The sequence below is a fragment of the Trematomus bernacchii genome, unplaced genomic scaffold (genome assembly GCF_902827165.1).
Source record: "Trematomus bernacchii unplaced genomic scaffold, fTreBer1.1, whole genome shotgun sequence".
Classification (NCBI taxonomy): Eukaryota; Metazoa; Chordata; class Actinopteri; order Perciformes; family Nototheniidae; genus Trematomus; species Trematomus bernacchii.
The window spans coordinates 12,495,517-12,518,216 of record NW_022987582.1 but is presented as its reverse complement, the minus strand read 5'-3'; the positions used below and the strand labels follow the sequence as shown (position 1 = coordinate 12,518,216).

General features: G+C 40.4%; 1 protein-coding gene across 1 annotated transcript in view; it reads left to right on the top strand.

The window, feature by feature from the left end:
* The window catches only part of LOC117480184 (plectin-like), a 71,135-nt gene extending 49,576 nt beyond the window's left edge, over positions 1-21,559 (top strand). The window contains 13 exon segments of the mRNA XM_034127397.1: positions 114-297; positions 2,142-2,299; positions 3,273-3,451; positions 3,540-3,678; positions 4,326-4,682; positions 4,785-4,868; positions 5,087-5,191; positions 5,969-6,067; positions 7,910-11,263; positions 13,294-14,601; positions 14,603-20,329; positions 20,520-20,633; positions 20,791-21,559. Coding sequence (XP_033983288.1) covers positions 114-297; positions 2,142-2,299; positions 3,273-3,451; positions 3,540-3,678; positions 4,326-4,682; positions 4,785-4,868; positions 5,087-5,191; positions 5,969-6,067; positions 7,910-11,263; positions 13,294-14,601; positions 14,603-19,456 — 10,821 coding nt within the window. The 3' untranslated portion in view covers positions 19,457-20,329; positions 20,520-20,633; positions 20,791-21,559.
* Positions 21,560-22,700: the final 1,141 nt, after the last annotated feature.

The following is a 22,700-nucleotide window of genomic DNA, read 5'->3' as shown; positions in this document are numbered from 1 at the left end:
CTTAGACTTCAAACTAAGAGTACATAACTCAATCAAACACAATATGCAGTAGAATTCTCCTGAAGTTTGCCTCATCAATAAGACCTCCCCCCTTTTCTTCTGCGCCTGTGCAGTTAAAGTCCATGAAGGCTGAGGAGTACCGGCTGATGATGAGGAACCTGGAGCTCCACTACCAGGACTACATGCGCGACAGTCAGGACTCGCAGCTCTTCGGCCCCGACGACCGCATGCAGGTGGAGGGAGACTTCACCAACTCCACCCAGCATTTCGACAGCCTGCTGCGCTCCATGGAGAAAGGTAAAACCAAATGTTCTCTTAAGAAAAGATAGCCTTTCATTATTCATGGTTATGTATTGAAGCCCAAAAGGGACTTTATTAAACATGGTGTAAACTTAAAAATAGAATTGTAGGGCCATGATAGCATTATCGTTTTCCACATATTCCACACGTATGTATTATTATGTTAAAATCCAAACGTAAAAGCAATAGTAAAATGTGCTTTTTAATTTGCACATGCTCTTATGGGTGCTCTATGACCATAATAAAATAGAAAGGCTATTTGTCCTTTAATTTATTCAAAGTCATGTGCCAATCGACAGTGGCCAATATGCAAATGTTAAATCATTTTTTTTAAACAAAAATGCTAAATGAACAATTTAACTTGAATTTAAATGTATGCAAGCAATATATTTGTCAAAATAAAACATTTGAATAGTTTTGAAAAAGTCTTGAAAATGGAAATTATTTTTTTATTTGATTAATTAATTAATATTTCTCACATAAATTAGAAAATAACATGTTACATTATTAATATTGTATATTGATTTCAAATTTGAATTAACATTCGAATATATAGTCCACTCTATATGGTAAAACTTTGAAAAATAAATAATTTCCATTTCAATATGATGTTGGGATGCCTATACGGGTGTGTGGAAATATATTTAAATTGTATAATTATAATAAAGTCCCCTATTGGCTTCCATAGTTTAACAAAGGTGATATACCTTCAATGAATAGCAGCTTTACAGTGTATCACTTTCATTCACCTTTTAGGAGTAATGGTTGTGAAGCTCAAAGGTGAGTGATCAGCCTCGGTCAAAACTCACCAAGCTAGTGTGTGTACATGCTTTGAATGAGAGGTTGAAATATTACCATAAGTGTTATAGTAGAGTTCTGATGCACTGCATGTTGTTTGGGTTCCCACGTTGAAATGTGTTCAGCAGCTCTGCACAACTTAATGTTTAGGCTGCCGATGCTTTTTGAAATGCAGCTATATCAACGTATGTGTGATTATTTAGGCATAAAATAATCGCACATGCTTTATGCTATGACTGTAATGTATATGGAGTGTTTTTATTTCACAACACAATACATGCTGCATGTATGATTGTGCTTCTGTGCACAGCAAATATTTGGTAGATGTAGAATAACACAAACAATACCAAATCATAAACCTGCCACGTCTTACTCTGCCATTGAGGCAAAACGCTGGTCTAAGCAGTGCTGGAATAGGTACTTAAGAAAAGCAGCAATACTACATTCCAGCATACTTCTAATCATTTGAAATATACCTTTTTACAAGTTAAAGTCCTGCATTCATAATTTTACTTAGTTCAAAGTAAAACATTATTGGCATCACAATATTTACGAGTACCAAAAGTATAATGACCAGTTAAGTGTAGTGGCCTATTTCAGATAATACTATATTACATTACATTATATTATTAGGTTAACCACAGCTGGTAATGGTAGAGTTCATTTGAATTACTTTGTATACTGCTGATGGATATTTATCCTATGATTATATGTACATTTATATTTATTAGTGTATTTTTACGTTTTATTAGCTAATAATTTGAACCTGTAAAGTTACTTAATCTGCCATATAAATGTAATGGAGTAAAAAGTAAAATGTTAGCTTAAAAAATGTAGTGAAGTAGAAGTTTAAAGTGGTATAAAATGAAAATACTCACCAAACTAAGTTGCTGTACTACTGCCAAGTACTTAATTAGAGTCCAACACTAAGCTGCTTGTTTGGTATTTATATGTAGTCTGTTTTTCCTCCACTTCAGCTTTAGGCAACATTAAAATATGATTCTGCTGATCTAAACTAACTAAACTAAAATGCTGCTTCACAGGTCAGCAGGATGAGACTCTGTGCAAGAACTACATCTCTGAGATCAAGGACCTGCGGGTGCGTATCGAGGACTGCGAGACTTCCACTTTGGCTCGCATACGCAAACCTGTGGAGAAGGAACCTCTGAAGGAATGTAACCAGAAGGCAACAGACCAGAAGGTACTTTAAAAAGCATTGTGACAATATTCATTACGCTGCATTGACATATTAATTAATAAGACTAGCAGACTGGGTAATAAATCTAGTGAGAATTAGGGAACATTTCTTTGTAGACATCTGTACAATCGGACTACGTTTAAAAAGAATTGCTTTGCATATGCTTCAGTTTTTAGGTTGTATAACGCATCCTAGTTATTATTCTCAATGCAAGACCAATACAATCCGATTGTCTTTTTGCTACTGGTAGAGTCGCCCCCTGCTGGTCATTTGAAAGACTGCAAGTTTAAGGCAGCTCGGCATTGGTTTGACTTTTTTCTACTGCATACTATTGTCCTCTCTGCAAAATGCCACATGTCCTAATGTAGAGAAAAGGTTTGACGTGTCTAAATGTTGGGCATTTGTCAGGAGCAAATTCCCCTATGTGTCTGACCCTTATGACAATTTGTGAGCATCGTGCAGTCGTTAACTTTCATACAAGACTGATGGCTCAATACCTTCAGAGGTGAAGTCATGTAATATTCTTAGCCACCAACTGGCCATAGTAAAATAGATCAATTTAGAAGAGGAAACTAAAAAGGTACTTTGATAAGTATACAAAAATAATTAGGCAAAATAATAGGCATCATTGGTTGAAAGAAGAAAATATGTTCATAATCTCATAAGTAAGAGTGTGTAGCAAAGATCTGTAAATACAGAAGAGAATCATTTTTGCTTACAGTATTGATTGTGTATGTAGTTAAGAAAGATTGTACAGTTGCTCAGGTACATGCTGATCTGAGAAAGTTAAAATGTTGCACCGCATCTTGCCAACTCTCGTACAAATAAATCCAGCACTATAATATAATATATCATATATATTATTATATACAATCTATTCCTCATAACAGGCTTTTTGTTGTTTCTTTGTCAGTTGGTGTTTAACATGTTTGAACTCTTTAGGTGTTGCTAACTCTTGTTGTCTTCTGTTGTGCAGAAATGCCAGGTGAAGCTTGAGAGCCTCAAAAAGGACCTTGTTAAGGTCTCTGTGAAGACAGAAGAGGTGCTGGCCTCCCCTCAGAAGTCTGTCTCCGCTCCCGTCCTGCGCTCAGAGCTCGACCTCACCGTGCAGAAGATGGATCACGCCCACATGCTCTCCTCCGTTTATCTGGAGAAGTGAGTCCTCGCCAGCCAGTTTCTCTTCAGAACATGTGCTAGCCACTTTGCCTTGCTACTTTATTTACTCATTGTTTCTTTCCTCCAGGCTGAAGACCGTGGAAATGGTGATCCGTAACACGCAGGGTGCTGAGGGAGTGCTCAAGCAGTACGAGGACTGTCTGCGCGAGGTCCACACCGTGCCCAGCGACGTCAAGGAAGTAGAGAGTTACAGAGCAAAGCTCAAGGTAAACAGCATATTATTATTTTCCCATTGTTCTTGGTTCAGAAATACAACATCTGTCAGAGGGACATTTTTTAAAGGGATTTTACATTTTCTAGGGCTGCACTAAATCAATTGTATTTTTTCACATTTCATATTAAGGTTTTCAAATGAAGCATTATATTTATGACGTCATCGTGAAAAACAAAAAAAGGAAACGGATTTTGGTTTTATTGAAAAAGTTTTTGAAAGGCAAAAAAAACTTAATTGGACTTAAGAGGACTCATTTGTAACATAAAATTGTCGTGAGAATTTTGGAAATCATTACATCATTATTTGTAATACTTTTGAGGAAGCAACACTATGCAGCCACCACCGGAATGTAATTCTACAAATAGTAAATATTAATACAATTTGTGTAGTGGGTGTAGTGTCTGCATATGTGCAGTAATACTGGGTTTAGCCATTTAAACGATTTTTTTTTCTTAAATATAACTTTAAAAGTTTATGAATAAAGCTTCCAAGTTTCCAATTATTTGCAACAGCCATTATATTTGCATACAGAAATAATCGGAAATTGTTCCCATTTATCTGCTCAGTCCCAATTAACTTTTCATTTTGACTTTGTTTGCTCACTGCTAACTCGCCTTTCTTTTTATATGAAATCTGCAGAAAATGCGAGCTGAAGCTGAGGGCGAACAGCCAGTGTTTGACTCTCTGGAAGAAGAGCTGCAGAAGGCCACCACAGTGAGCGAAAAGATGTCTCGTGTGCACAGCGAGCGCGACATCGAGCTGGACCAATACCGCCAGAACGTGTCTGGTCTTCAGGACCGCTGGAAGGCCGTGTTCACCCAGATGGAAATTCGCCACAGGGAGCTGGAGCAGCTCGGCCGCCAGCTCGGCTACTATCACGAGAGCTACGATTGGCTGATCCACTGGATCACTGACGCTAAGGAAAGGCAGGAGAAGATCCAAGCTGTGTCCATCACCGACAGCAAAACTCTAAAAGAACAACTGTCACAGGAGAAGGTACATCACTTGATATGAGTTACTTTTTCTAAGCACTATTTATTATTTATTTTCACATGAACTAAGGACTTCAACTACTAATCAAACTTTTACTCAAAACAGAAACTGCTGGAGGAGATTGAGAACAACAAAGAAAACGTTGATGAGTGTCAGAAATATGCCAAAGCATACATCAATTCTATTAAGGTAAGCTTGGAACACACTATGTTGTAAATACTTTAATGTGGAGCATTTTAAAAAGTATTTGTGGAGTGTTCTGTTTATGTTTTTATGTTTCATGTGGAACCTACTTGAGCAGCTCTCCCTTGAAAAAGAGATCAATGATCTCAATGGGATACACCTGGATAAATAAAGGTTTGAAATTAAATAAAAATGTAACTGATGTATGGAAAATGTTCCAATAGGACTATGAACTCCAGCTGGTCGCCTACAATGCTAAAGCGGATCCCCATGCGTCTCCCTTGAAGAAAACCAAAATGGATTCTGCTTCTGACAACATCATTCAGGAGGTCGGTGTCTTTACAACCAATGTTGGATACAGCTTGGTATTTCACTCAGGTGGTAGGACGTAGCAGTGATCGCTGCTGTGAGCATGTCCTTTGACCTAGGAGACGTTGAATACATTAGTTATTAGCTACTTTAGGCCTATATAATTACCTGTGTGCACATTTATAAGATGGCCTCACAAACTAGTTGGATGAAATCAGAAGTTTCATTGAATGGTAAATTATAGGCTTAGGCTTATTTCTAAAGATCGGAAAATCAGGCAAACTAGGTGAATATTACACATAAACATTATCAATCAATTTGAGTGGATATAAAGTATAAAAGCATACATGTTTCCCTATCATTTCTGAAGTTGGTCTAACCTAAAACCGATAGTCTGCCTTGTCAGCCTGTTTGGGCTGGAAGAAACAACACTGATATAAGAATACCTCGGTCACAACATTACAGGGGCAAAGATTTAAATATATCTTCTAAAATCACACCAAGAATCCCCTCCGTTTGAAGTTACAATCAGGCTAAAGGTCCATTTTAAGTTTAATCTTGAGTATAAGACATTTTTAGGTTACACTTTTGCTAGTTTTTCCAAAAAGTGACGAGGTGACCAGACAACAACACCAATTGGGCACGCTACAATAAGCCCCCGGGTGAAACAGCCAAAGTATTTAGGTGGTACATAATAGAGATGAAAGATGCAACATTGCTTTGCACTGAATTCACTGTGACAGACATTTGCATTGATCTGAAAATTAAACATGATGTTTGTTTTCTCCCTCTATCAGTATGTAACCCTGAGGACCCGGTACAGTGAGCTGATGACGCTGACTAGTCAGTACATCAAGTTCATCACCGAAACGCAGCGCCGCCTGGAGGATGAGGAGGTGCGTGACAACTGGCTGAGGATCCCAAACAAACTAAATTCTAACATTAACCAAACAAATAATCAACCAACCGACAAACGCGATTACCCGCCGATCACCCGAACCGCCTGCATGCACGCACCGTGTGTCACGCACACACATTACACACACACACACAAGATATTAATGTACGGGTGACAAATGGTTCCTTTGCACTGGTTACGCTTGAAACATTGGCATGCTGTAGCTGATCTATTGGCAAGAGGAGAACATCTTTTTTGGAGCATTTGATTTGCTCTCAGAAGTGATCATATCAAGACAAAGGATTAAGAGATTAGTACAAAATAACTGCAAAAAGGTTTGAGCATGAGGTTTGAGTGTGTTTACATTAAAGTGAAAACAATATTAAAACATATTCCTTTGGGAGCTGCGATGAGACCAGAATTCTCATTGACATTCTAAACCTAGAAAAATAAATACAGCACACTGTGTTTGTGGTCCATACTGCATCTCCATTCATTGTGTTTTGTTACATTGTAGTTTTAAAATGAGGGGTTCTTTCTTTCACTTCAAATCTTCTTTTTTCCCTTTCTCTCTGGACACTTCATTTCCTGAAGTTAGAATAAAAGTGACTCTATATTTCAGCCTGGTTATCATGATCTTCAGCTCTCCTTTTTCCTCCAAATTAACACAAGTTTAAAGTTTTTCCTTACTTTCTAACCCTAATGTTATTGTTTGTTTTGTTGCTTCTCTTAACTGCTTGCCAGTGCTTTGCCATGATGAATGCTTAAGTTGTTTGAGCATTAAAAAGGTAAATTATTCACAGTGTTTCTACTGTACCGTGTCATCTCCATTTTCTCTGTCATCCTAACATCTGTGTCTCTTTCAAACTTCATTTTGGCTTTCCTGGCGTATTGGTTATTTTTGCTTCTACTGCAAAGTTTTATAGAATTGTTTTCTTCACCTGCACTTCCTTACCTAAACTATGTAGTAAATATTATTTTTAACACACGTTACAGTGCTTCTTTCAACTCTGGTTTCCTCTTTAAAGTGACACCTGAGCCTGTTGTCCTAACCTTTCTTTTCCATTCATTTTCATGGTAAAAGTGATTTAAAGAACCCCCAGTGCATGGGATGAGACAGAAACTAGCCTGATGTGAAAAATACTATAAAATTAAGCATTTATTCGTTATTAAAAAAAGGTTTTTGCCAAAAACTATTTGCATAAATCCACTTTAATTAAATGAACATTTAAATTAAATATATAATGATTTGGTAGTGATCATATAATACATGTGTGTACACACATACAAATAACACTATTTGAGACTCTTAATTGCTAAATATTTAAATAAATAAAACATATTTATTTAATTCTTTACATTAGAGGTCAATTGTAGACATATAATATTTTATTTGAATAACAATTATGAGGCAGTTTTTTTTAAGTTAGTGCTACAGCTACAGTTGCATGCCATATGATTTTCTTGCTGTGTTGTGAAGTGATATTTTGTTTCCATACATTCATTGATTCATTCTCATCATCCATCTTTTTCCCGAATTGTTTTGTCATGAATTATTTTGATCGCATCGTGAATTTAACATTACTTTGATGAATGTGCATCTAATTTGACTCTTTTGATTGATCTTTGACTTGATGTTTGAGCTAACATTAACATTAACATTGCCAGGGTACAACAGTACATTAAGTTGCTCATATTCCAGTGTGATTAGGCTATGATTACTGTAGTAATCACAGTTTGAATCCACACCGGTTTGAGCTAGTTAATGTAAAGTGCTACCTTGTAACATGTCATGCTTGATTGTAATCCTTTTCTTTACCATTTGCTTCCACTAATGCAGAAAGCTGCAAAGATACTCAAAGCTGAAGAGCAGAAAAAAATGGCCGATCTGCAGGCCGAGTTAGACAAACAGAAGAAGTTAGCCGAAGCTCACGCAAAGGCCATTGCCAAAGCTGAGAAAGAAGCTGATGAGCTGAAGCACCAGATGAAGCAAGAGGTTAGCAAGAGAGAGGTTGCTGCCTTAGATGCAGAAAACCAAAAGAAAAACATTGAGCTGGAACTTCATGAGCTCAAAAATCTCTCAGAGCAGCAGATCAACGACAAAAGTCAACTTGTGGACGATGCTCTTCAAAGCAGGACCAAGATCGAGGAGGAAATCCACATTATCAGGATCCAACTGGAGACAACATTAAATCAAAAGTCTACTGCGGAAACTGAGCTCAAGCAGCTTCGTGAAAAAGCAGCCGAAGCTGAGAGACTCAGAAAGCTTGCTCAGGAAGAAGCTGAAAAGCTCCACAAACAAGTCATTGAAGAGACCCAGAAAAAGCGCACAGCAGAGGAAGAACTCAAACGCAAATCTGAAGCAGAGAAAGAAGCTGCTAAGCAAAAGCAAAAAGCTCTGGAAGACCTTGAAAACCTCAAGATGCAGGCGGAAGAGGCTGAAAGGAAAGTGAAGCAAGCCCAGAATGAAAAGGAGAAACAAATCCAGATTGCTCACGTGGCAGCCGAGAAGAGCGCCACGGCAGAACTCCAGAGCACACAGAGATCCTTTGTCGAAAAGACCTCGAAGCTGGAAGAATCGCTCAAACAAGAGCATGGCACTGTCCTGCAGCTGCAACAAGAAGCGGCACATCTCAAGAAACAACAGGAAGATGCGTTAAAAGCCAGAGAAGAGGCAGAAAAAGAGCTTGATAAATGGAGACAAAAAGCCAACGAGGCCCTCCGTCTAAGGCTGCAGGCTGAGGAAGAAGCTCACAAAAAGAGCCTCGCTCAGGAAGAGGCTGAGAAACAAAAGGAGGAGGCTGAACGTGAGGCAAAAAAGAGAGCCAAAGCTGAAGAGTCTGCGCTTAAGCAAAAAGACATGGCAGAGAAAGAACTTGAGAGGCAGAGGAAGGTTGCTGACAGCACAGCTCAGCAGAAACTCACTGCCGAACAGGAACTGATTCGCCTCAGGGCCGAATTTGACAACGCGGAACAGCAGAGATCGCTCCTTGAAGATGAACTCTACCGCCTGAAGAATGAAGTCATTGCAGCGCAACAACAACGAAAACAGCTGGAGGATGAACTTGCCAAAATGAGGAGTGAAATGGAAATTCTCATTCAGCTGAAGTCCAAGGCCGAAAAAGAGACCATGTCCAACACGGAGAAGAGCAAGATGCTCCTTGATGCTGAAGCCTCCAAGATGAGGGACGTGGCTGAGGAAGCAGGCAAGCTAAGGGCCATCGCAGAAGAAGCCAAGTATCAGAGGCAAATTGCTGAGGAAGAGGCAGCCCGTCAGAGAGCAGAGGCTGAGAGGATTCTCAAAGAGAAACTGGCTGCGATCAGCGAGGCCACTCGTCTAAAGACAGAAGCTGAAATTGCCTTGAAAGAAAAAGAGGCAGAAAATGAGAGACTCCGGCGGGCAGCTGAGGATGAGGCTTACCAGAGGAAAGCTCTTGAAGACGAGGCCAACCAGCACAAGAAAGAGATCGAGGAAAAGATCGTCCAACTCAAAAAGTCATCTCAGGCTGAAATGGACAGACAAAAGGCAATGGTGGACGACACGCTGAAACAGAGACGCGTTGTCGAAGAAGAAATCCGAATTCTCAAGCTCAACTTTGAGAAGGCTTCGTCTGGAAAACTTGATCTGGAACTAGAACTCAATAAACTGAAGAACATTGCAGAGGAAACTCAACAGAGCAAACTAAGAGCAGAGGAGGAGGCAGAGAAACAAAGGAAGCTTGCCATGGAGGAGGAGAAGAGGCGAAGGGAAGCGGAGGAAAAGGTTAAGAAGATCACTGCCGCAGAGAAAGAGGCTGGCAGACAACGCAAAATCGCCCAAGATGAGCTCGATCGTCTGAAGAAGAAGGCCGAAGAAGCCAGAAAGCAGAAAGACGAGGCCGACTCTGAGGCTGAAAAACAGATTGTTGCTGCCTCACAAGCAGCACTGAAATGCAGTACGGCTGAACAACAAGTCCAAAGTGTCCTTGCCCAGCAGAAGGAGGATAGCATGATGCATAAGAAGCTCCAGCAAGAGTACGAAAAAGCCAAGAAACTTGCCAAAGAGGCAGAGGCTGCTAAGGAGAAGGCAGAAAAGGAGGCAGTTCTCCTCCGCAAACAAGCAGAGGAAGCAGAATCTCAAAAGGCAGCTGCTGAGAAAGAAGCTGCAATCCAAGCCAAAGCTCAAGAGGATGCCGAGAGGTTAAGAAAAGAGGCTGAATTTGAAGCTGCAAAACGCGCACAAGCTGAGAATTCCGCACTCGAGCAGAAGAAGAAAGCCGACGCCGAAATGGCAAAGCACAAAAAACTTGCCGAGCAAACACTGAAGCAGAAGTTCCAAGTGGAGCAAGAGCTCACAAAGGTTAAACTCAAGCTTGACGATACTGACAAACAGAAAGATCTCCTGGATGACGAGCTGCAGCGTTTGAAGGATGAGGTCGACGACGCCGTCAAACAAAGGGGCCAGGTCGAGGAGGAGCTGTTCAAAGTCAAGATTCAGATGGAGGAGCTCCTCAAAGTGAAACTCAAGATAGAGAAGGAAAATCAACTCCTCATCAAGAAAGACAAAGATAAGGCACAGCAATTACTTGCAGAGGAGGCTGAAAATATGAAAAGGCTCGCAAAGGATGCTGCTATACTAAGCGTGGAATCCCAAGAGGCTGCTCGCTTGAGACAGATTGCAGAGGAGGACCTGGTTCAGCAACGAGCTCTTGCTGAGAAAATGCTCAAAGAGAAAATGCAGGCCATACAGGAGGCCTCTAGACTTAAAGCTGAGGCCCAGCTGCTCCAAAGACAAAAGGACATGGCTCAGGAGCAGGCGCAAAGGCTGCTGGAGGATAAGGAACTCATGCAAAAGCGTCTGGATGAGGAAACAGAGGAATACCAGAAGTCCCTTGAGGCAGAGAGGAAGCGGCAACTGGAGATCGTAGCGGAGGCCGAAAAACTCAAACTTCAGGTTTCTCAGCTCAGCGTAGCTCAGGCCAAAGCTGAGGAGGAGGCTAAAAGATTCAAGAAGCAAGCTGATAACATTGCTGCCCGTCTTCATGAGACTGAGATTGCCACCAAAGACAAAATGACCGTAACGCAACAACTGGAAGTGGAGAGACGTAATAACAGCAAAGAGGCTGACGATTTACGTAACGCAATCGCAAACCTAGAGACGGAGAAGGCTAGACTGAAAAAGGACGCAGAAGAACTTCAAAATAAGTCAAAAGAGGTATTGTGTCACAAATGGCATAACAGAGCAGCTTATGTCATTGTTAACTCTTTCTTAAAACTAACAAACGTCTTTCTTCAAATTTCCTCTATACCTTTCTCCGATCATACTAATCATGAAACCTTTGATTATAAATATGATTTTGTCTTTTTGACAGTGCACTGTGCTCATGCAAATCACATCCTGAATGTCCCCTCATATCCCGGCACGCTTTCTCATTTTGAGACATGTTCCATATTATTACTTTCACTTTTGAAAACCAGTTGCAAACCCAATTCCAAAATAAATGAGAACATTTGAAGTCAGACTGAAAAGACTAAAATTATGATATTCCGTTAACAATTTAGTAAATTCAACCGAAGCTTGATTGATTTTAAAGCTAGCATTGCATTGAAAGACACACACCCAAATATTTACTAGAACTAATTGAATTAAAACCCAAACACACCCAGTAGAAGTTTTCACCTACAGTCAAGTGCAACTAAATGTATTAAATGATAAAACACATCAAATCAATCAAATCAAATACATTCCAAAGGTTGAGATCCAGCCAAATAGAAAATCAAGATATACAGCGATTTATTGTTACCAAAATTAAATTAAATATCTTTATATCTTTATTTGTCAGTTCACAGAAGTTTTCCTTTTTTTATATTTTAATACTCCAACGATAGAATTATTGGAATCTAGTCCATCATATTTCAGTTTGAAAGTGGCCATGTGGACAAAACACAAGCAAATTAGACAAACATGTTCACTCTTTTGCCAACACATACACAGCATTTTGGAAAAAAAACTGTCCAAATATAGAACAAATGTATGATAGAAATACCCTGCAAGCGGTCAACAACACAACCGTAGCTCTTTCAAGATGACACAAAAAATTGCACGGTACACACTTGTTGTTGCGATGGGTTATTTTATGTTATTCTAATTTGTGATTGCGTGATTTAGAAATCACTGCTAACATAGTTCTAGACCATAACTTATTATTAGCCTTCCTATTCAAATAAATGGACGAAAAAATGAATCCTTTGCAAAACAGGTTGGTACGGTAGCGATACTCACCAAGTAAAATTCAAAGACAAGAATACATCACAAATTGTTTAAAGGTGGGGTAGGTAAGTTTGAGAAACCGGCTCGAGATACACTTTTTGTTATATTCCATGGAATGCTCTTAACATCCCGATAGCAATGAATATCTGAAGTGCTTTGACAAAAAATCCATAAAAAAATGTCATCTGTGGAAGCCGTAGTACTGTAAAAAGTACGACCAATCATTTTAGCCGGCCCAGCTAAAATAACTGGATGGCCTACCTGCCTGTCAGCCTTCCATCTGTGCACAAACTTATCTCGTGCCCTCATTGGTCATGTGCGCGTTCGTGTGTGTTGGAGGAGGGGCTCTGGAAGGAAGTGGCAGATTTTCTCCGGTTGTGTATTTTCAAATTCTAGCGATCTCGAGCCGGTTTCTCAAACTTACCGACCCCACCTTTAAATAATAGTTTCAACCAAATCAAAAATAAGTTGCATTTTATTTTTGATATGCACTGCATTGATGTATTTCAGTAAGTGTGACCTCCTTGATAAGCAAAGCCACCAACACACAAATAGTGGAATCATATTTTGCTCTCCTATTTTCTTCAAGTAGTAGCAAATGAACTGGATCATGGTTTTTATAATGTTCAAATGGTGTCCATGCAGACCTTTTTGTATATATTATTATAAGCTGGCCATTCAATCCAAAGGGTCTTTTAAAAAATGGATTGTGACCCTTTATTTGTGGTTTGTTAGTTAGAAAAAGTCATTCTCATAGATGTATTTACATAAAAAAAACAAGACAACAATTGCACATTTAACATCCCTTAGGAATGATGTGGATGTCAATATGCATAAGCAGAGTGCATTGTACAATTGTATCCATTACAAATGACATACACAAAATACAAAAATGCAAGTAAAGAATATTTCTGAATATGTGTCTCACCTATATACCTGTTGTAACTTATGTTTTCTACTTTGTATTTGATCAGATGGCTGATGCACAGATGAAACAAATCGAACACGAGAAGACAGTGCTCCAGCAGACATTCCTGACAGAAAAGGAGATGCTTTTGAAGAAAGAGAAGCTTATTGAAGATGAGAAAAAGAGGCTGGAGAGCCAGTATGAAGAAGAAGCCAAAAAGGCCAAAGCTCTTAAAGATGAACAGGAACGCCAGAGGAAACTGATGGAGGAGGAGAAGAAGAAACTCCATGCTACCATGGATGAGGCCCTCAGTAAACAAAAAGAGGCTGAAAGAGAGATGCTCAACAAGCAAAAAGAAATGCTGGAACTGGAGAAGAAGAGACTAGAGCAGGAAAAGGTTCTTGCAGAAGAGAACAAGAAACTGCGCGACCAGCTGCAGCAGCTTGAGGAAGCACAGAAAGACAAAAACACTCAAGTCATCAGTGCAACAACAGTTGAGACAACGAAGAATGTTTACAATGGTCAAAATGCAGGTGATGTAGTAGACAGTGTGGAGAAGAAACCAGATCCTCTGTCTTTTGACGGCATCCGTGATAAGGTACCTGCAAGCCGACTTCATGATCTCGGCCTTTTATCCAAGAAGGAGTTTGACAAGCTCAAGAAAGGCAAAGCCACTGTGCAACAGCTTGGTGAGACTGACAAACTCAAACTAATTCTTAAAGGAAAGCACTGCATTGCTGGAGTTCTGACACCATCTAAACAAAAAATGTCCATCTATCAAGCATCACAAGAGAAGAAGATTACTCCAGGCACTGCGATGATCCTTCTTGAAGCCCAAGCAGCCACAGGCTACATGTTAGACCCTATTAAGAACAAGAAACTGTCTGTCAATGAGGCTGTCAAGGAAGGGTTGATTGGCCCTGAACTGCACAACAAAATGCTTTCTGCTGAGAGGGCAGTTGTTGGCTACAAAGATCCATACACCGGTGGTAAGATCTCTGTCTTTGAAGCTATGAAGAAGGGTTTGCTGGAACACGATCATGCCATCAGGGTCCTTGAGGCTCAGCTTGCAACCGGTGGCATCGTCGACCCTATAAATAGTCACCGTGTACCCAATCAAACGGCCTACAAACAGGGACAATATGATGATGAAATGAACAAGATTATGGTAAATCCTTCAGATGACACAAAGGGATACTTTGACCCCAGCACTCAGGAACCGTTGACATATTCTGAGCTGATGACGAGATGCACGACTGACCCTGACACCGGTGTGCTACTCCTGCCAATCACAGACAAAGCTGCTCAATGCTCGAGTATATACACAGAGGAGGAGACCAAGGATATGTTCAGCAAAACAACCGTGTCCATGCCATTTTGGTCGATTCAAGGGGAAGACCATCACCATTTGGGAAATTATCAATTCTGAATACTTCACCGAGGATCAGAAGAAGGACCTTCTCCGTCAGTACAAGACAGGCAAAATCACAATCGAAAAAATTATAAAGATTGTGATTACCGTGGCAGAGGAAAAAGAGAAGAAGAATGAGATTAACTTTGATGGTCTGAGAGCACCTGTTCCTGCAACTGATCTCCTGGAATCCAAAATCATTGATAAAGACCTCTACAACAAGTTGCACAAGGGCAATAAAACAGTCAAAGAGGTGTCGGAAATGGAGCCCGTCCATAAAGCGCTGAAGGGTACAAACTGCATTGCAGGTGTAGTTATTGACTCGTCAAAGGAGACAATGTCCTTCTATCAAGCTATGAAGAAAGACATGATGAGGACAGGGCCTGCCTTGATAATGCTTGAAGCCCAAGCGGGAACAGGCTATGTAGTTGACCCTGTGAATAATCAGAAGTACACTGTGGATGAAGCTGTCAAAGCAGGTGTTGTTGGTCCGGAGCTGCACGAAAAACTTCTGTCTGCTGAGCGTGCTGTTACAGGTTACAAAGATCCTTATACTGGCAAGACTATATCTTTGTTCCAGGCAATGAAAAAAGATCTCATTCCTAAAGAACAAGGAATCCGACTGCTCGATGCCCAGATGACCACCGGTGGCATAATTGATCCAGTGAAGAGCCATCACATTCCTCATGATGTAGCCTGCAAGAGAAATTATTTTGATGATGAAATGAAACAGATTCTTAGCAGCCCTACTGATGAAACAAAGTGCTTCTTTGACCCCAACAAAAAAGAAAATGTCACATACTCACAGCTCTTCAAGAGATGTGTCACGGACAAGAAAACTGGTTTCCAGCTTCTGCCTCTTTCTGACGAAGCAATCAATGCAAAGGACGAGTCGACATGCACTGATGCCCAGACAAAGGAGGCTATGACTCAGGCAACTGTGGAGCTTGACTCTGGGCCGTTTAAGGGCAGGAAGATGACCATTTGGGAAATCATCCACTCTGAATATCTCACAGAGGAACAAAGGCTTGACCTGCTCAGACAATTTAGGTCAGGAAAGCTTACAATCGAGAAGATATTCAAGATTGTCATTACAATTGTAGACGAGAGAGAGTCCAAGAAACAAGAACAGTCCAGCTTCAAGGGACTCAGAGCTCCAGTCCAAGCTAGCTCTCTGTATGATTCTAAAATCATTGACAAACCAACCTTTGACCTCCTTCAACAAGGCAAAACCACACCTAAACAAGTCAGTGAGAATCCCAATGTCAATAAATACCTCCAGGGCTCTGATAGCATCGCTGGAATCTACCTTGAGCCAACCAAGGAGAAAATAAGCATTTATCAGGCTATGAAGAAAAAGCTACTCAGACAAAACACAGGTATTTCTCTTCTTGAGGCCCAGGCTGCCACGGGATTCCTTGTAGATCCCGTAAGGAATCAGTTCCTGACTGTAGATGAGGCAGTAAAGTCTGGTCTCGTTGGTCCAGAGTTGCATGAAAAACTTCTCTCTGCAGAAAAGGCTGTTACTGGCTATAAAGATCCATACACAGGCAACAAAATCTCACTCTTTGAAGCGTTGCAAAAAGATCTCATCCCGAAAGAGCACTCCATGCCACTGATAGAGGCGCAGATGGTGAGTGGAGGAATCATTGACCCTGTAAACAGCCACCGTGTCCCAACCGATGTTGCATATCAGAAGAACATTTTCAGCAAAGAAATTGAAAAGGCTTTATCTGAACCTTCTGAAGAAAACAAGGCTTTCACAGACCCAGAAACCAATGAGAATGCCACCTACAGACAGCTTAAGGAGAAGTGCCGCAAAGATCCAGAGACAGGCCTTCACATCCTACCACTCTCCAAGCCTCAGTCTCCTACTGTTGTTGAGAAGACATACCTCTACACAGAGGAACAAACACAGAGTGACCTGACCACCGCACAGATTGACATTCCACTTGAGGGCCTTGCTGATAAACCAATGAACCTCTGGGAGATCTTGAACTCAAATCTGCTTCCAGAGGAGGAGAAGCAGAAGCTCATGGATAAATATCGCTCTGGTGAAATCACTAAAGAGCGGATGATCATCATTATCATTGAAATCATGGAGCAGAGAGAGATCATCAGACACGATAGTCCAATGTCTTGTAAGACAATAAGGCGAAGAATAACAATTGAGGAGCTCTACAATGCCCGCATCATTGACTTGGAGACATACAACCTACTTAAACAGGGCAAGAGGAACATCCGTGACGTAATGGAGTTGACACATGTCAAACAGTATCTGTATGGCACCGGCTGCGTTGCTGGTGTCTCGACAGAATCAATCTCCAAGATGAGTTTGTACCAAGCAATGAAGAGAGAATTCCTTGAACCAGAACTAGCCCTCGGCCTCCTAGAAGCACAAGCTGCAACAGGATTCATTGTGGATCCAGTTAATAATGAAACACTTACAGTGGATGAAGCTGTTCGCAAGGGTGTTGTTGGCCCTGAATTACATGATAAACTTTTGTCGGCTGAGAGAGCAGTCACAGGATACAAAGATCCGTACAGTGGGAAAATCATTTCTCTTTTCCAGGCCATGAAAAAGGATCTTGTTCCCGAGGATTATGCTATGAAAATGCTCGAGGCACAAACTGCCACTGGTGGTATTATTGACCCTGAATTCCAGTTCCACCTGCCAGCAGACATTGCCATGCAAAGGGGTTATATCAACAAAGAAACCAACGAGAGACTGACTGACAGTGTTAAAGGATTTGTTGACCCTGTCATTGGCGAGGAATTGTCATATGCTCAGCTGCTCAAGAGATGCAGGTTGGACGGTGGGTTGCGCCTACTTTCTCTGGGATTCAAGACGCTGATGATGGGTGGTATAAGAGAACAGATTACAATTGAGGAGCTGGTCCGCTCAGAAATAATTGACCAGGAGACAGTCGATGCACTGAATGAAGGTCGTATTACAGTAGAAGAAGTTAGCTCAAGACTATCAAGGTACCTTGTGGGCACAAGCTGTATTGCGGGTGTATTGTTGGAGTCCTCAAAGGAACGTCTATCAGTTTACCAGGCCATGAAGAAGAACCTGATCAGGCCAGGCACAGCATTTGAGCTCCTTGAGGCACAGGCAGCCACAGGATATGTCGTTGACCCAATCAAAAACCTCAAACTGACTGTCCTTGAAGCGGTGCGGATGGGGATTGTAGGACCTGAATTCAAAGACAAACTCCTCTCTGCTGAACGTGCAGTGACAGGATATAGAGATCCTTATTCGGGCAAGACAATCTCCCTGTTCCAGGCCATGCAAAAGGGGCTCATTTTGAAAGATCACGGTATCCGTCTACTGGAAGCCCAGATTGCCACTGGTGGAATAATTGACCCAGAGAAAAGTCACCGTCTGCCAGTTGAGGTGGCTTACAAGCGTGGTTTCTTCGATGAGGAAATGAATGAGATCTTGACGGATCCATCTGATGACACTAAAGGTTTCTTTGATCCTAACACTGAGGAAAATCTAACCTACCTCCAGCTCATGGAGAGGTGCGTCACTGATCCCCACACTGGCCTGTTGCTTCTGCAATTAAAAGAAAAGAAGCGGGAAAGTAAGGCCTCTTCCAAATCTTCAGTTCGTAAACGCAGAGTTGTCATTGTTGACCCTGAAACAGGCAAAGAAATGACTGTGTATGAGGCCTACAGGAAGGGACTCATTGACCACCAAACCTACCTGGAGCTTGCTGAGCAGGAGTGTGAATGGGAAGAGCTCACATTGACCGCCTCTGATGGTACTGTCAAATCCATTATCATTGACAGGAGGTCGGGGAGGCAGTATGATGTCGAGGATGCCCTTTCACGTGGCCTCATTGACAAGAATGCCCTTGAAACATACCGTTCTGGAAACCTGTCCATTACAGAATTTGCTGAAATGCTTTCTGGAAACATTGGAGGCACTCGTTCACGCTCATCTTCCTTTGGTTCCACCGCTGGATCCACCTACTCCTCTCCCATGAGCCCCATACCCTCAATTAAAACACCTGCAATCATATGGAATGACCCAGCAGAGGAGACTGGTCCCGTAGCTGGAATATTGGACATAGACACACTGGAGAAGGTGTCTATCACTGAGGCCATACACAGAAGCCTGGTAGACAACATTTCTGGCCAAAGATTGTTGGAGGCCCAAGCGTGCACAGGAGGAATAATTGATCCAACAACTGGAGAGAGATTCTCAGTCACCGATGCTGAAGAAAAAGGCCTTGTGGATAAAATCATGGTTGATCGCCTCAATCTGGCTCAAAAAGCATTCAATGGATTTGAAGACCCCAGAACTAAAGTAAAGATGTCTGCCTCCCAGGCTCTGAAGAAAGGCTGGTTGTATTATGAGGCTGGCCAGCGCTTCCTCGAAGTCCAATATCTTACTGGTGGACTTATTGAGCCTGATGTCGAGGGCAGAGTATCACTGGATGAATCACTCAAGAAGGGCTCAATCGATGCCCGCACTGCCCAGAAACTGAGAGATGTGGGTACTTATTCTAAATATCTAACATGTCCAAAAACCAAACTGAAAATATCCTTCAAAGATGCAATGGACAAGAGTATGGTTGAGGAAGGAACTAGCCTAAGACTTCTGGAGGCCTCCTCACAATCCAGCAAAGGCCTCTACAGTCCCTACAATGCCAGTGGCCCTGGATCTGCTTATGGCTCCCGAACTGGCTCAAGGACCGGATCACGAACAGGCTCCAGGAGGGGAAGCATCGATGCTGGCACTGGCCTCAGCCTGAACTTCTCATCTTCTTCCTTCTCATCCTCCTCAACTGGCTACAGCCGCAGATTCTGATGATCTAGTTCTGTTCCTAACAATATCCCAAGATCCACCCGTAGTTATGCACTTTAAAGTTGCATTTGAAGAGGAAAACTTAGTTACAGTAACAAAGAAAATATAGTTTATTTATTCTGCCCAACATGTGGTCACAACAAGAATTGCCAAGGCTATTCATTTTTTCGTATACCACAGATACCTAAACATGTGCCTCATATATTGAGAAATTATTAGATATAAATATTATTTTTCTCTAGTACCAATTACCAAGTCAGTTTATATTTTTTAGGTTTCAGGTTTTTAAGTGACCTTTTCATTTGTACACACAAAAAGTTGTGTACTAGTGCTTTCTGAAACTAATATATACTTTATGTATGTCAAAGAGATATTCTTCCAGTTTCCCTTTGACAATCAAGGATGTGTCTATTTTGTATCTTTTTCGGCAGTCCAACTTAATGACATACTTGCTTGTCAACTTAGTTCTAATGTTTTAAACAGATTCTAAGAAATCATAGATGCCTGCACATTTCTGAATGTTTGTATAGTTATGCTTTTATGTTTAATGTCACCTGGGTAGTATAAGAATATACCCAGTAAGAATACACCTGTTAGACACTACCAAATAAGACACAACACTAAATAAACCCTAATTCCAGAATTAGACAAATTGCAGACCATTCAGAAAAAAGTTTCACAATTATTTTGTACTCATGCCCTTATATTTTGTAGAATTGTGTAACCTTGGGGTTCATTACACCATTGTTTTAAACACTCCAAGTTTTAGATTCTTTATATGTACCATCAGTCAAGTGTTCCTGGTTAATCCCGAGATGATGTCAGAGTTGATCCTGCTCTCCCACACAGACCTGCATCCTGTTATTTTTTGTCCTTGTAAGTTGGTTTTGTTTTTCCTTTTTGTTGGTGTTTGTTCGATTACATTTCAGAGCCTAGATTATCCCATTCATTGGTGCTATGTTACCCACCCTTCATGCTATATTTTCATATAATTAGTGAACTATTTTGTGTGAAAAATCGGATTACTTCTGACTGATGTTTTTTTTTTTCATTTTTTTTTTGCCAGCTGCCTCAGTCCCTCAGAATCCATCGTACGAGCACAGATACTCATTTGGCCGAAGCATCCGATCCCATCAACTTGGATGGATTTGTGAGTCCACGTCCTCACGCAGTCACACAGGTACAACATTTTGTTTTAACATCATCTCATTTGCAAAAAATGTTGCTACATTCAATCAATCAAAATTCGTTTTGCAAATGTATTTAAGTTATATTGTTTTCTCGCTGCATGATACGGTTTATTTTATATCATAGTTTTTTTTTCTTTTAAATTCTAGATCTGCCATTGAGTATGTCCATTCTTCTCTATTGCACATCACATTTGAAGAAAGCTGAGGCAACCTGACACCATCTTGGGATAACTTTCTTGGAACACCTTCATTTTTCATATATTTATTACTTGATTACTAATAGTTATATATGTGTTGTCATATCATGATGTTTTAGAGAACACTCCCAAATCATAAACACATCTGCATGTTTATTATTTTACTTTCATTTGGATTTGATTTCTTCTTGGTATATTTTTGTATTATCTCTCTGTAAATTCAGCCCTACCTACCAAAGTGCTACAAGGATATATTTGGAGAATTGACATGGTTGATACAGCATCACATTGCATGAATGAATGTATTATATTAAATGTTCTTATTTCAGTTGACATTCTGCCTTAGATGTCCTTTGCAAACTAAACAAAGGGCTTAAAGCTTGATTTTGCTTGATTTTGCTAAGTTACTTTTCTGCATTTCTGTTATGTATCTTTGAAATGTTTTACCTTTGTAAATCTTTACATTTTGATTTTTGATATATCTTGAATTTGCCTTGCATGTTTTAATAACCTCTCAAAGGATTTTCGGCAAAGAAATGTTGATGTGAAATAACGAGAACTGCAGGTTTAACTGACTTTGAGCAGTATATCACTTTAGCAATTGAACTGGTTTGTTTATGCTTATGGGGTATATTCTGCTTTGAATGATGTGGTGAGTGGATTCTGTTGTAAGTTCTGAACATTAACACCATGTTGTAAATAAATATGCTCTAAAGAGACCATCTTGTCATTCATGCACCAATACCCATGCATCTGAAGCCATTTTTATTAAGAGCAGAATATCATTCGTGGTGCTGCTGTCTGAAGTAACATATTGACAATAATTGTGATCAGAAAATGAAATATTGATCTCATGTTAGTACCGTCTCTCTTCACCTCCCTAAACTTTTGAGCGCAAATATATTTTAAAAAGATGCAAAAATGTGTTAATGATCAATTTGACTAAACTTAAAAAAATAAAAAACCATCACGATAGAATCTTTATTGAGAACTATTTTGACAGCCCTTAATGCTAAAGTAGAAAACTACAATGAGAAAATTCACATAATATCTCTGGTTTGTCCCTCCCTGTTAAAAACACAACATTGTTGGAGCAAAACAATGATATAGCAGCCAGTTGTATGCTAAAATATGACAGATTTTTAACCAAAAGGATGTATGTATTACAAGGGTGAAAATGCAAAAAAAGTCAATGTAATTTGATCAAAATCCTACAAACGTGCTGTTGTATTGATCTCTCTATTGTTAAAATAATTCCAAGTCAACCTAGTGGCTTAGTATGCATTTTCTATCTGGAGAAAGCAGTAGTTAGCCACAAGAGGGCGGTGTTAGCCTACAATCATCCCCAAGAAAGAGAGCGAATCAGGTTAAACATTGACTTAGTCCAAGACCTGATCTACAACAGATAATGTAATGATCCCCCCGAGGTCCATGTCTGCTATAATGATTTTACATATCAATGATGACCTGACCTACATAATACCGGTTTTAGCTGGCCATAAAATAAAAAATGTCCCCGGAAAAAGATTCTGTTTAGGATTTAAAATATCCTGAATCACCATTTAGCCATTTTGAATGTACCTCTCCATTGGACATTACTGGTATGCATGTGGATATACATCCCCATTCCTTCACACCAGATGTGTACATATGTTGCTCTATGTGCCTCATTAGCTGCTGGATTTGATGGAGGACCCTGCCAACAGAAGAAACAGTGCAATGACCTCCCAGAATTCTTCACTCAGCTCCCTTGACTACTCCGATCTGACCCTTTCCCTCCCGGCTCTCCCCACATCAGAGGCTGGAGACAGGGAGGTACAAATGCAGGAAATAATGTTCAAACACCTGTGTCATCAGTCC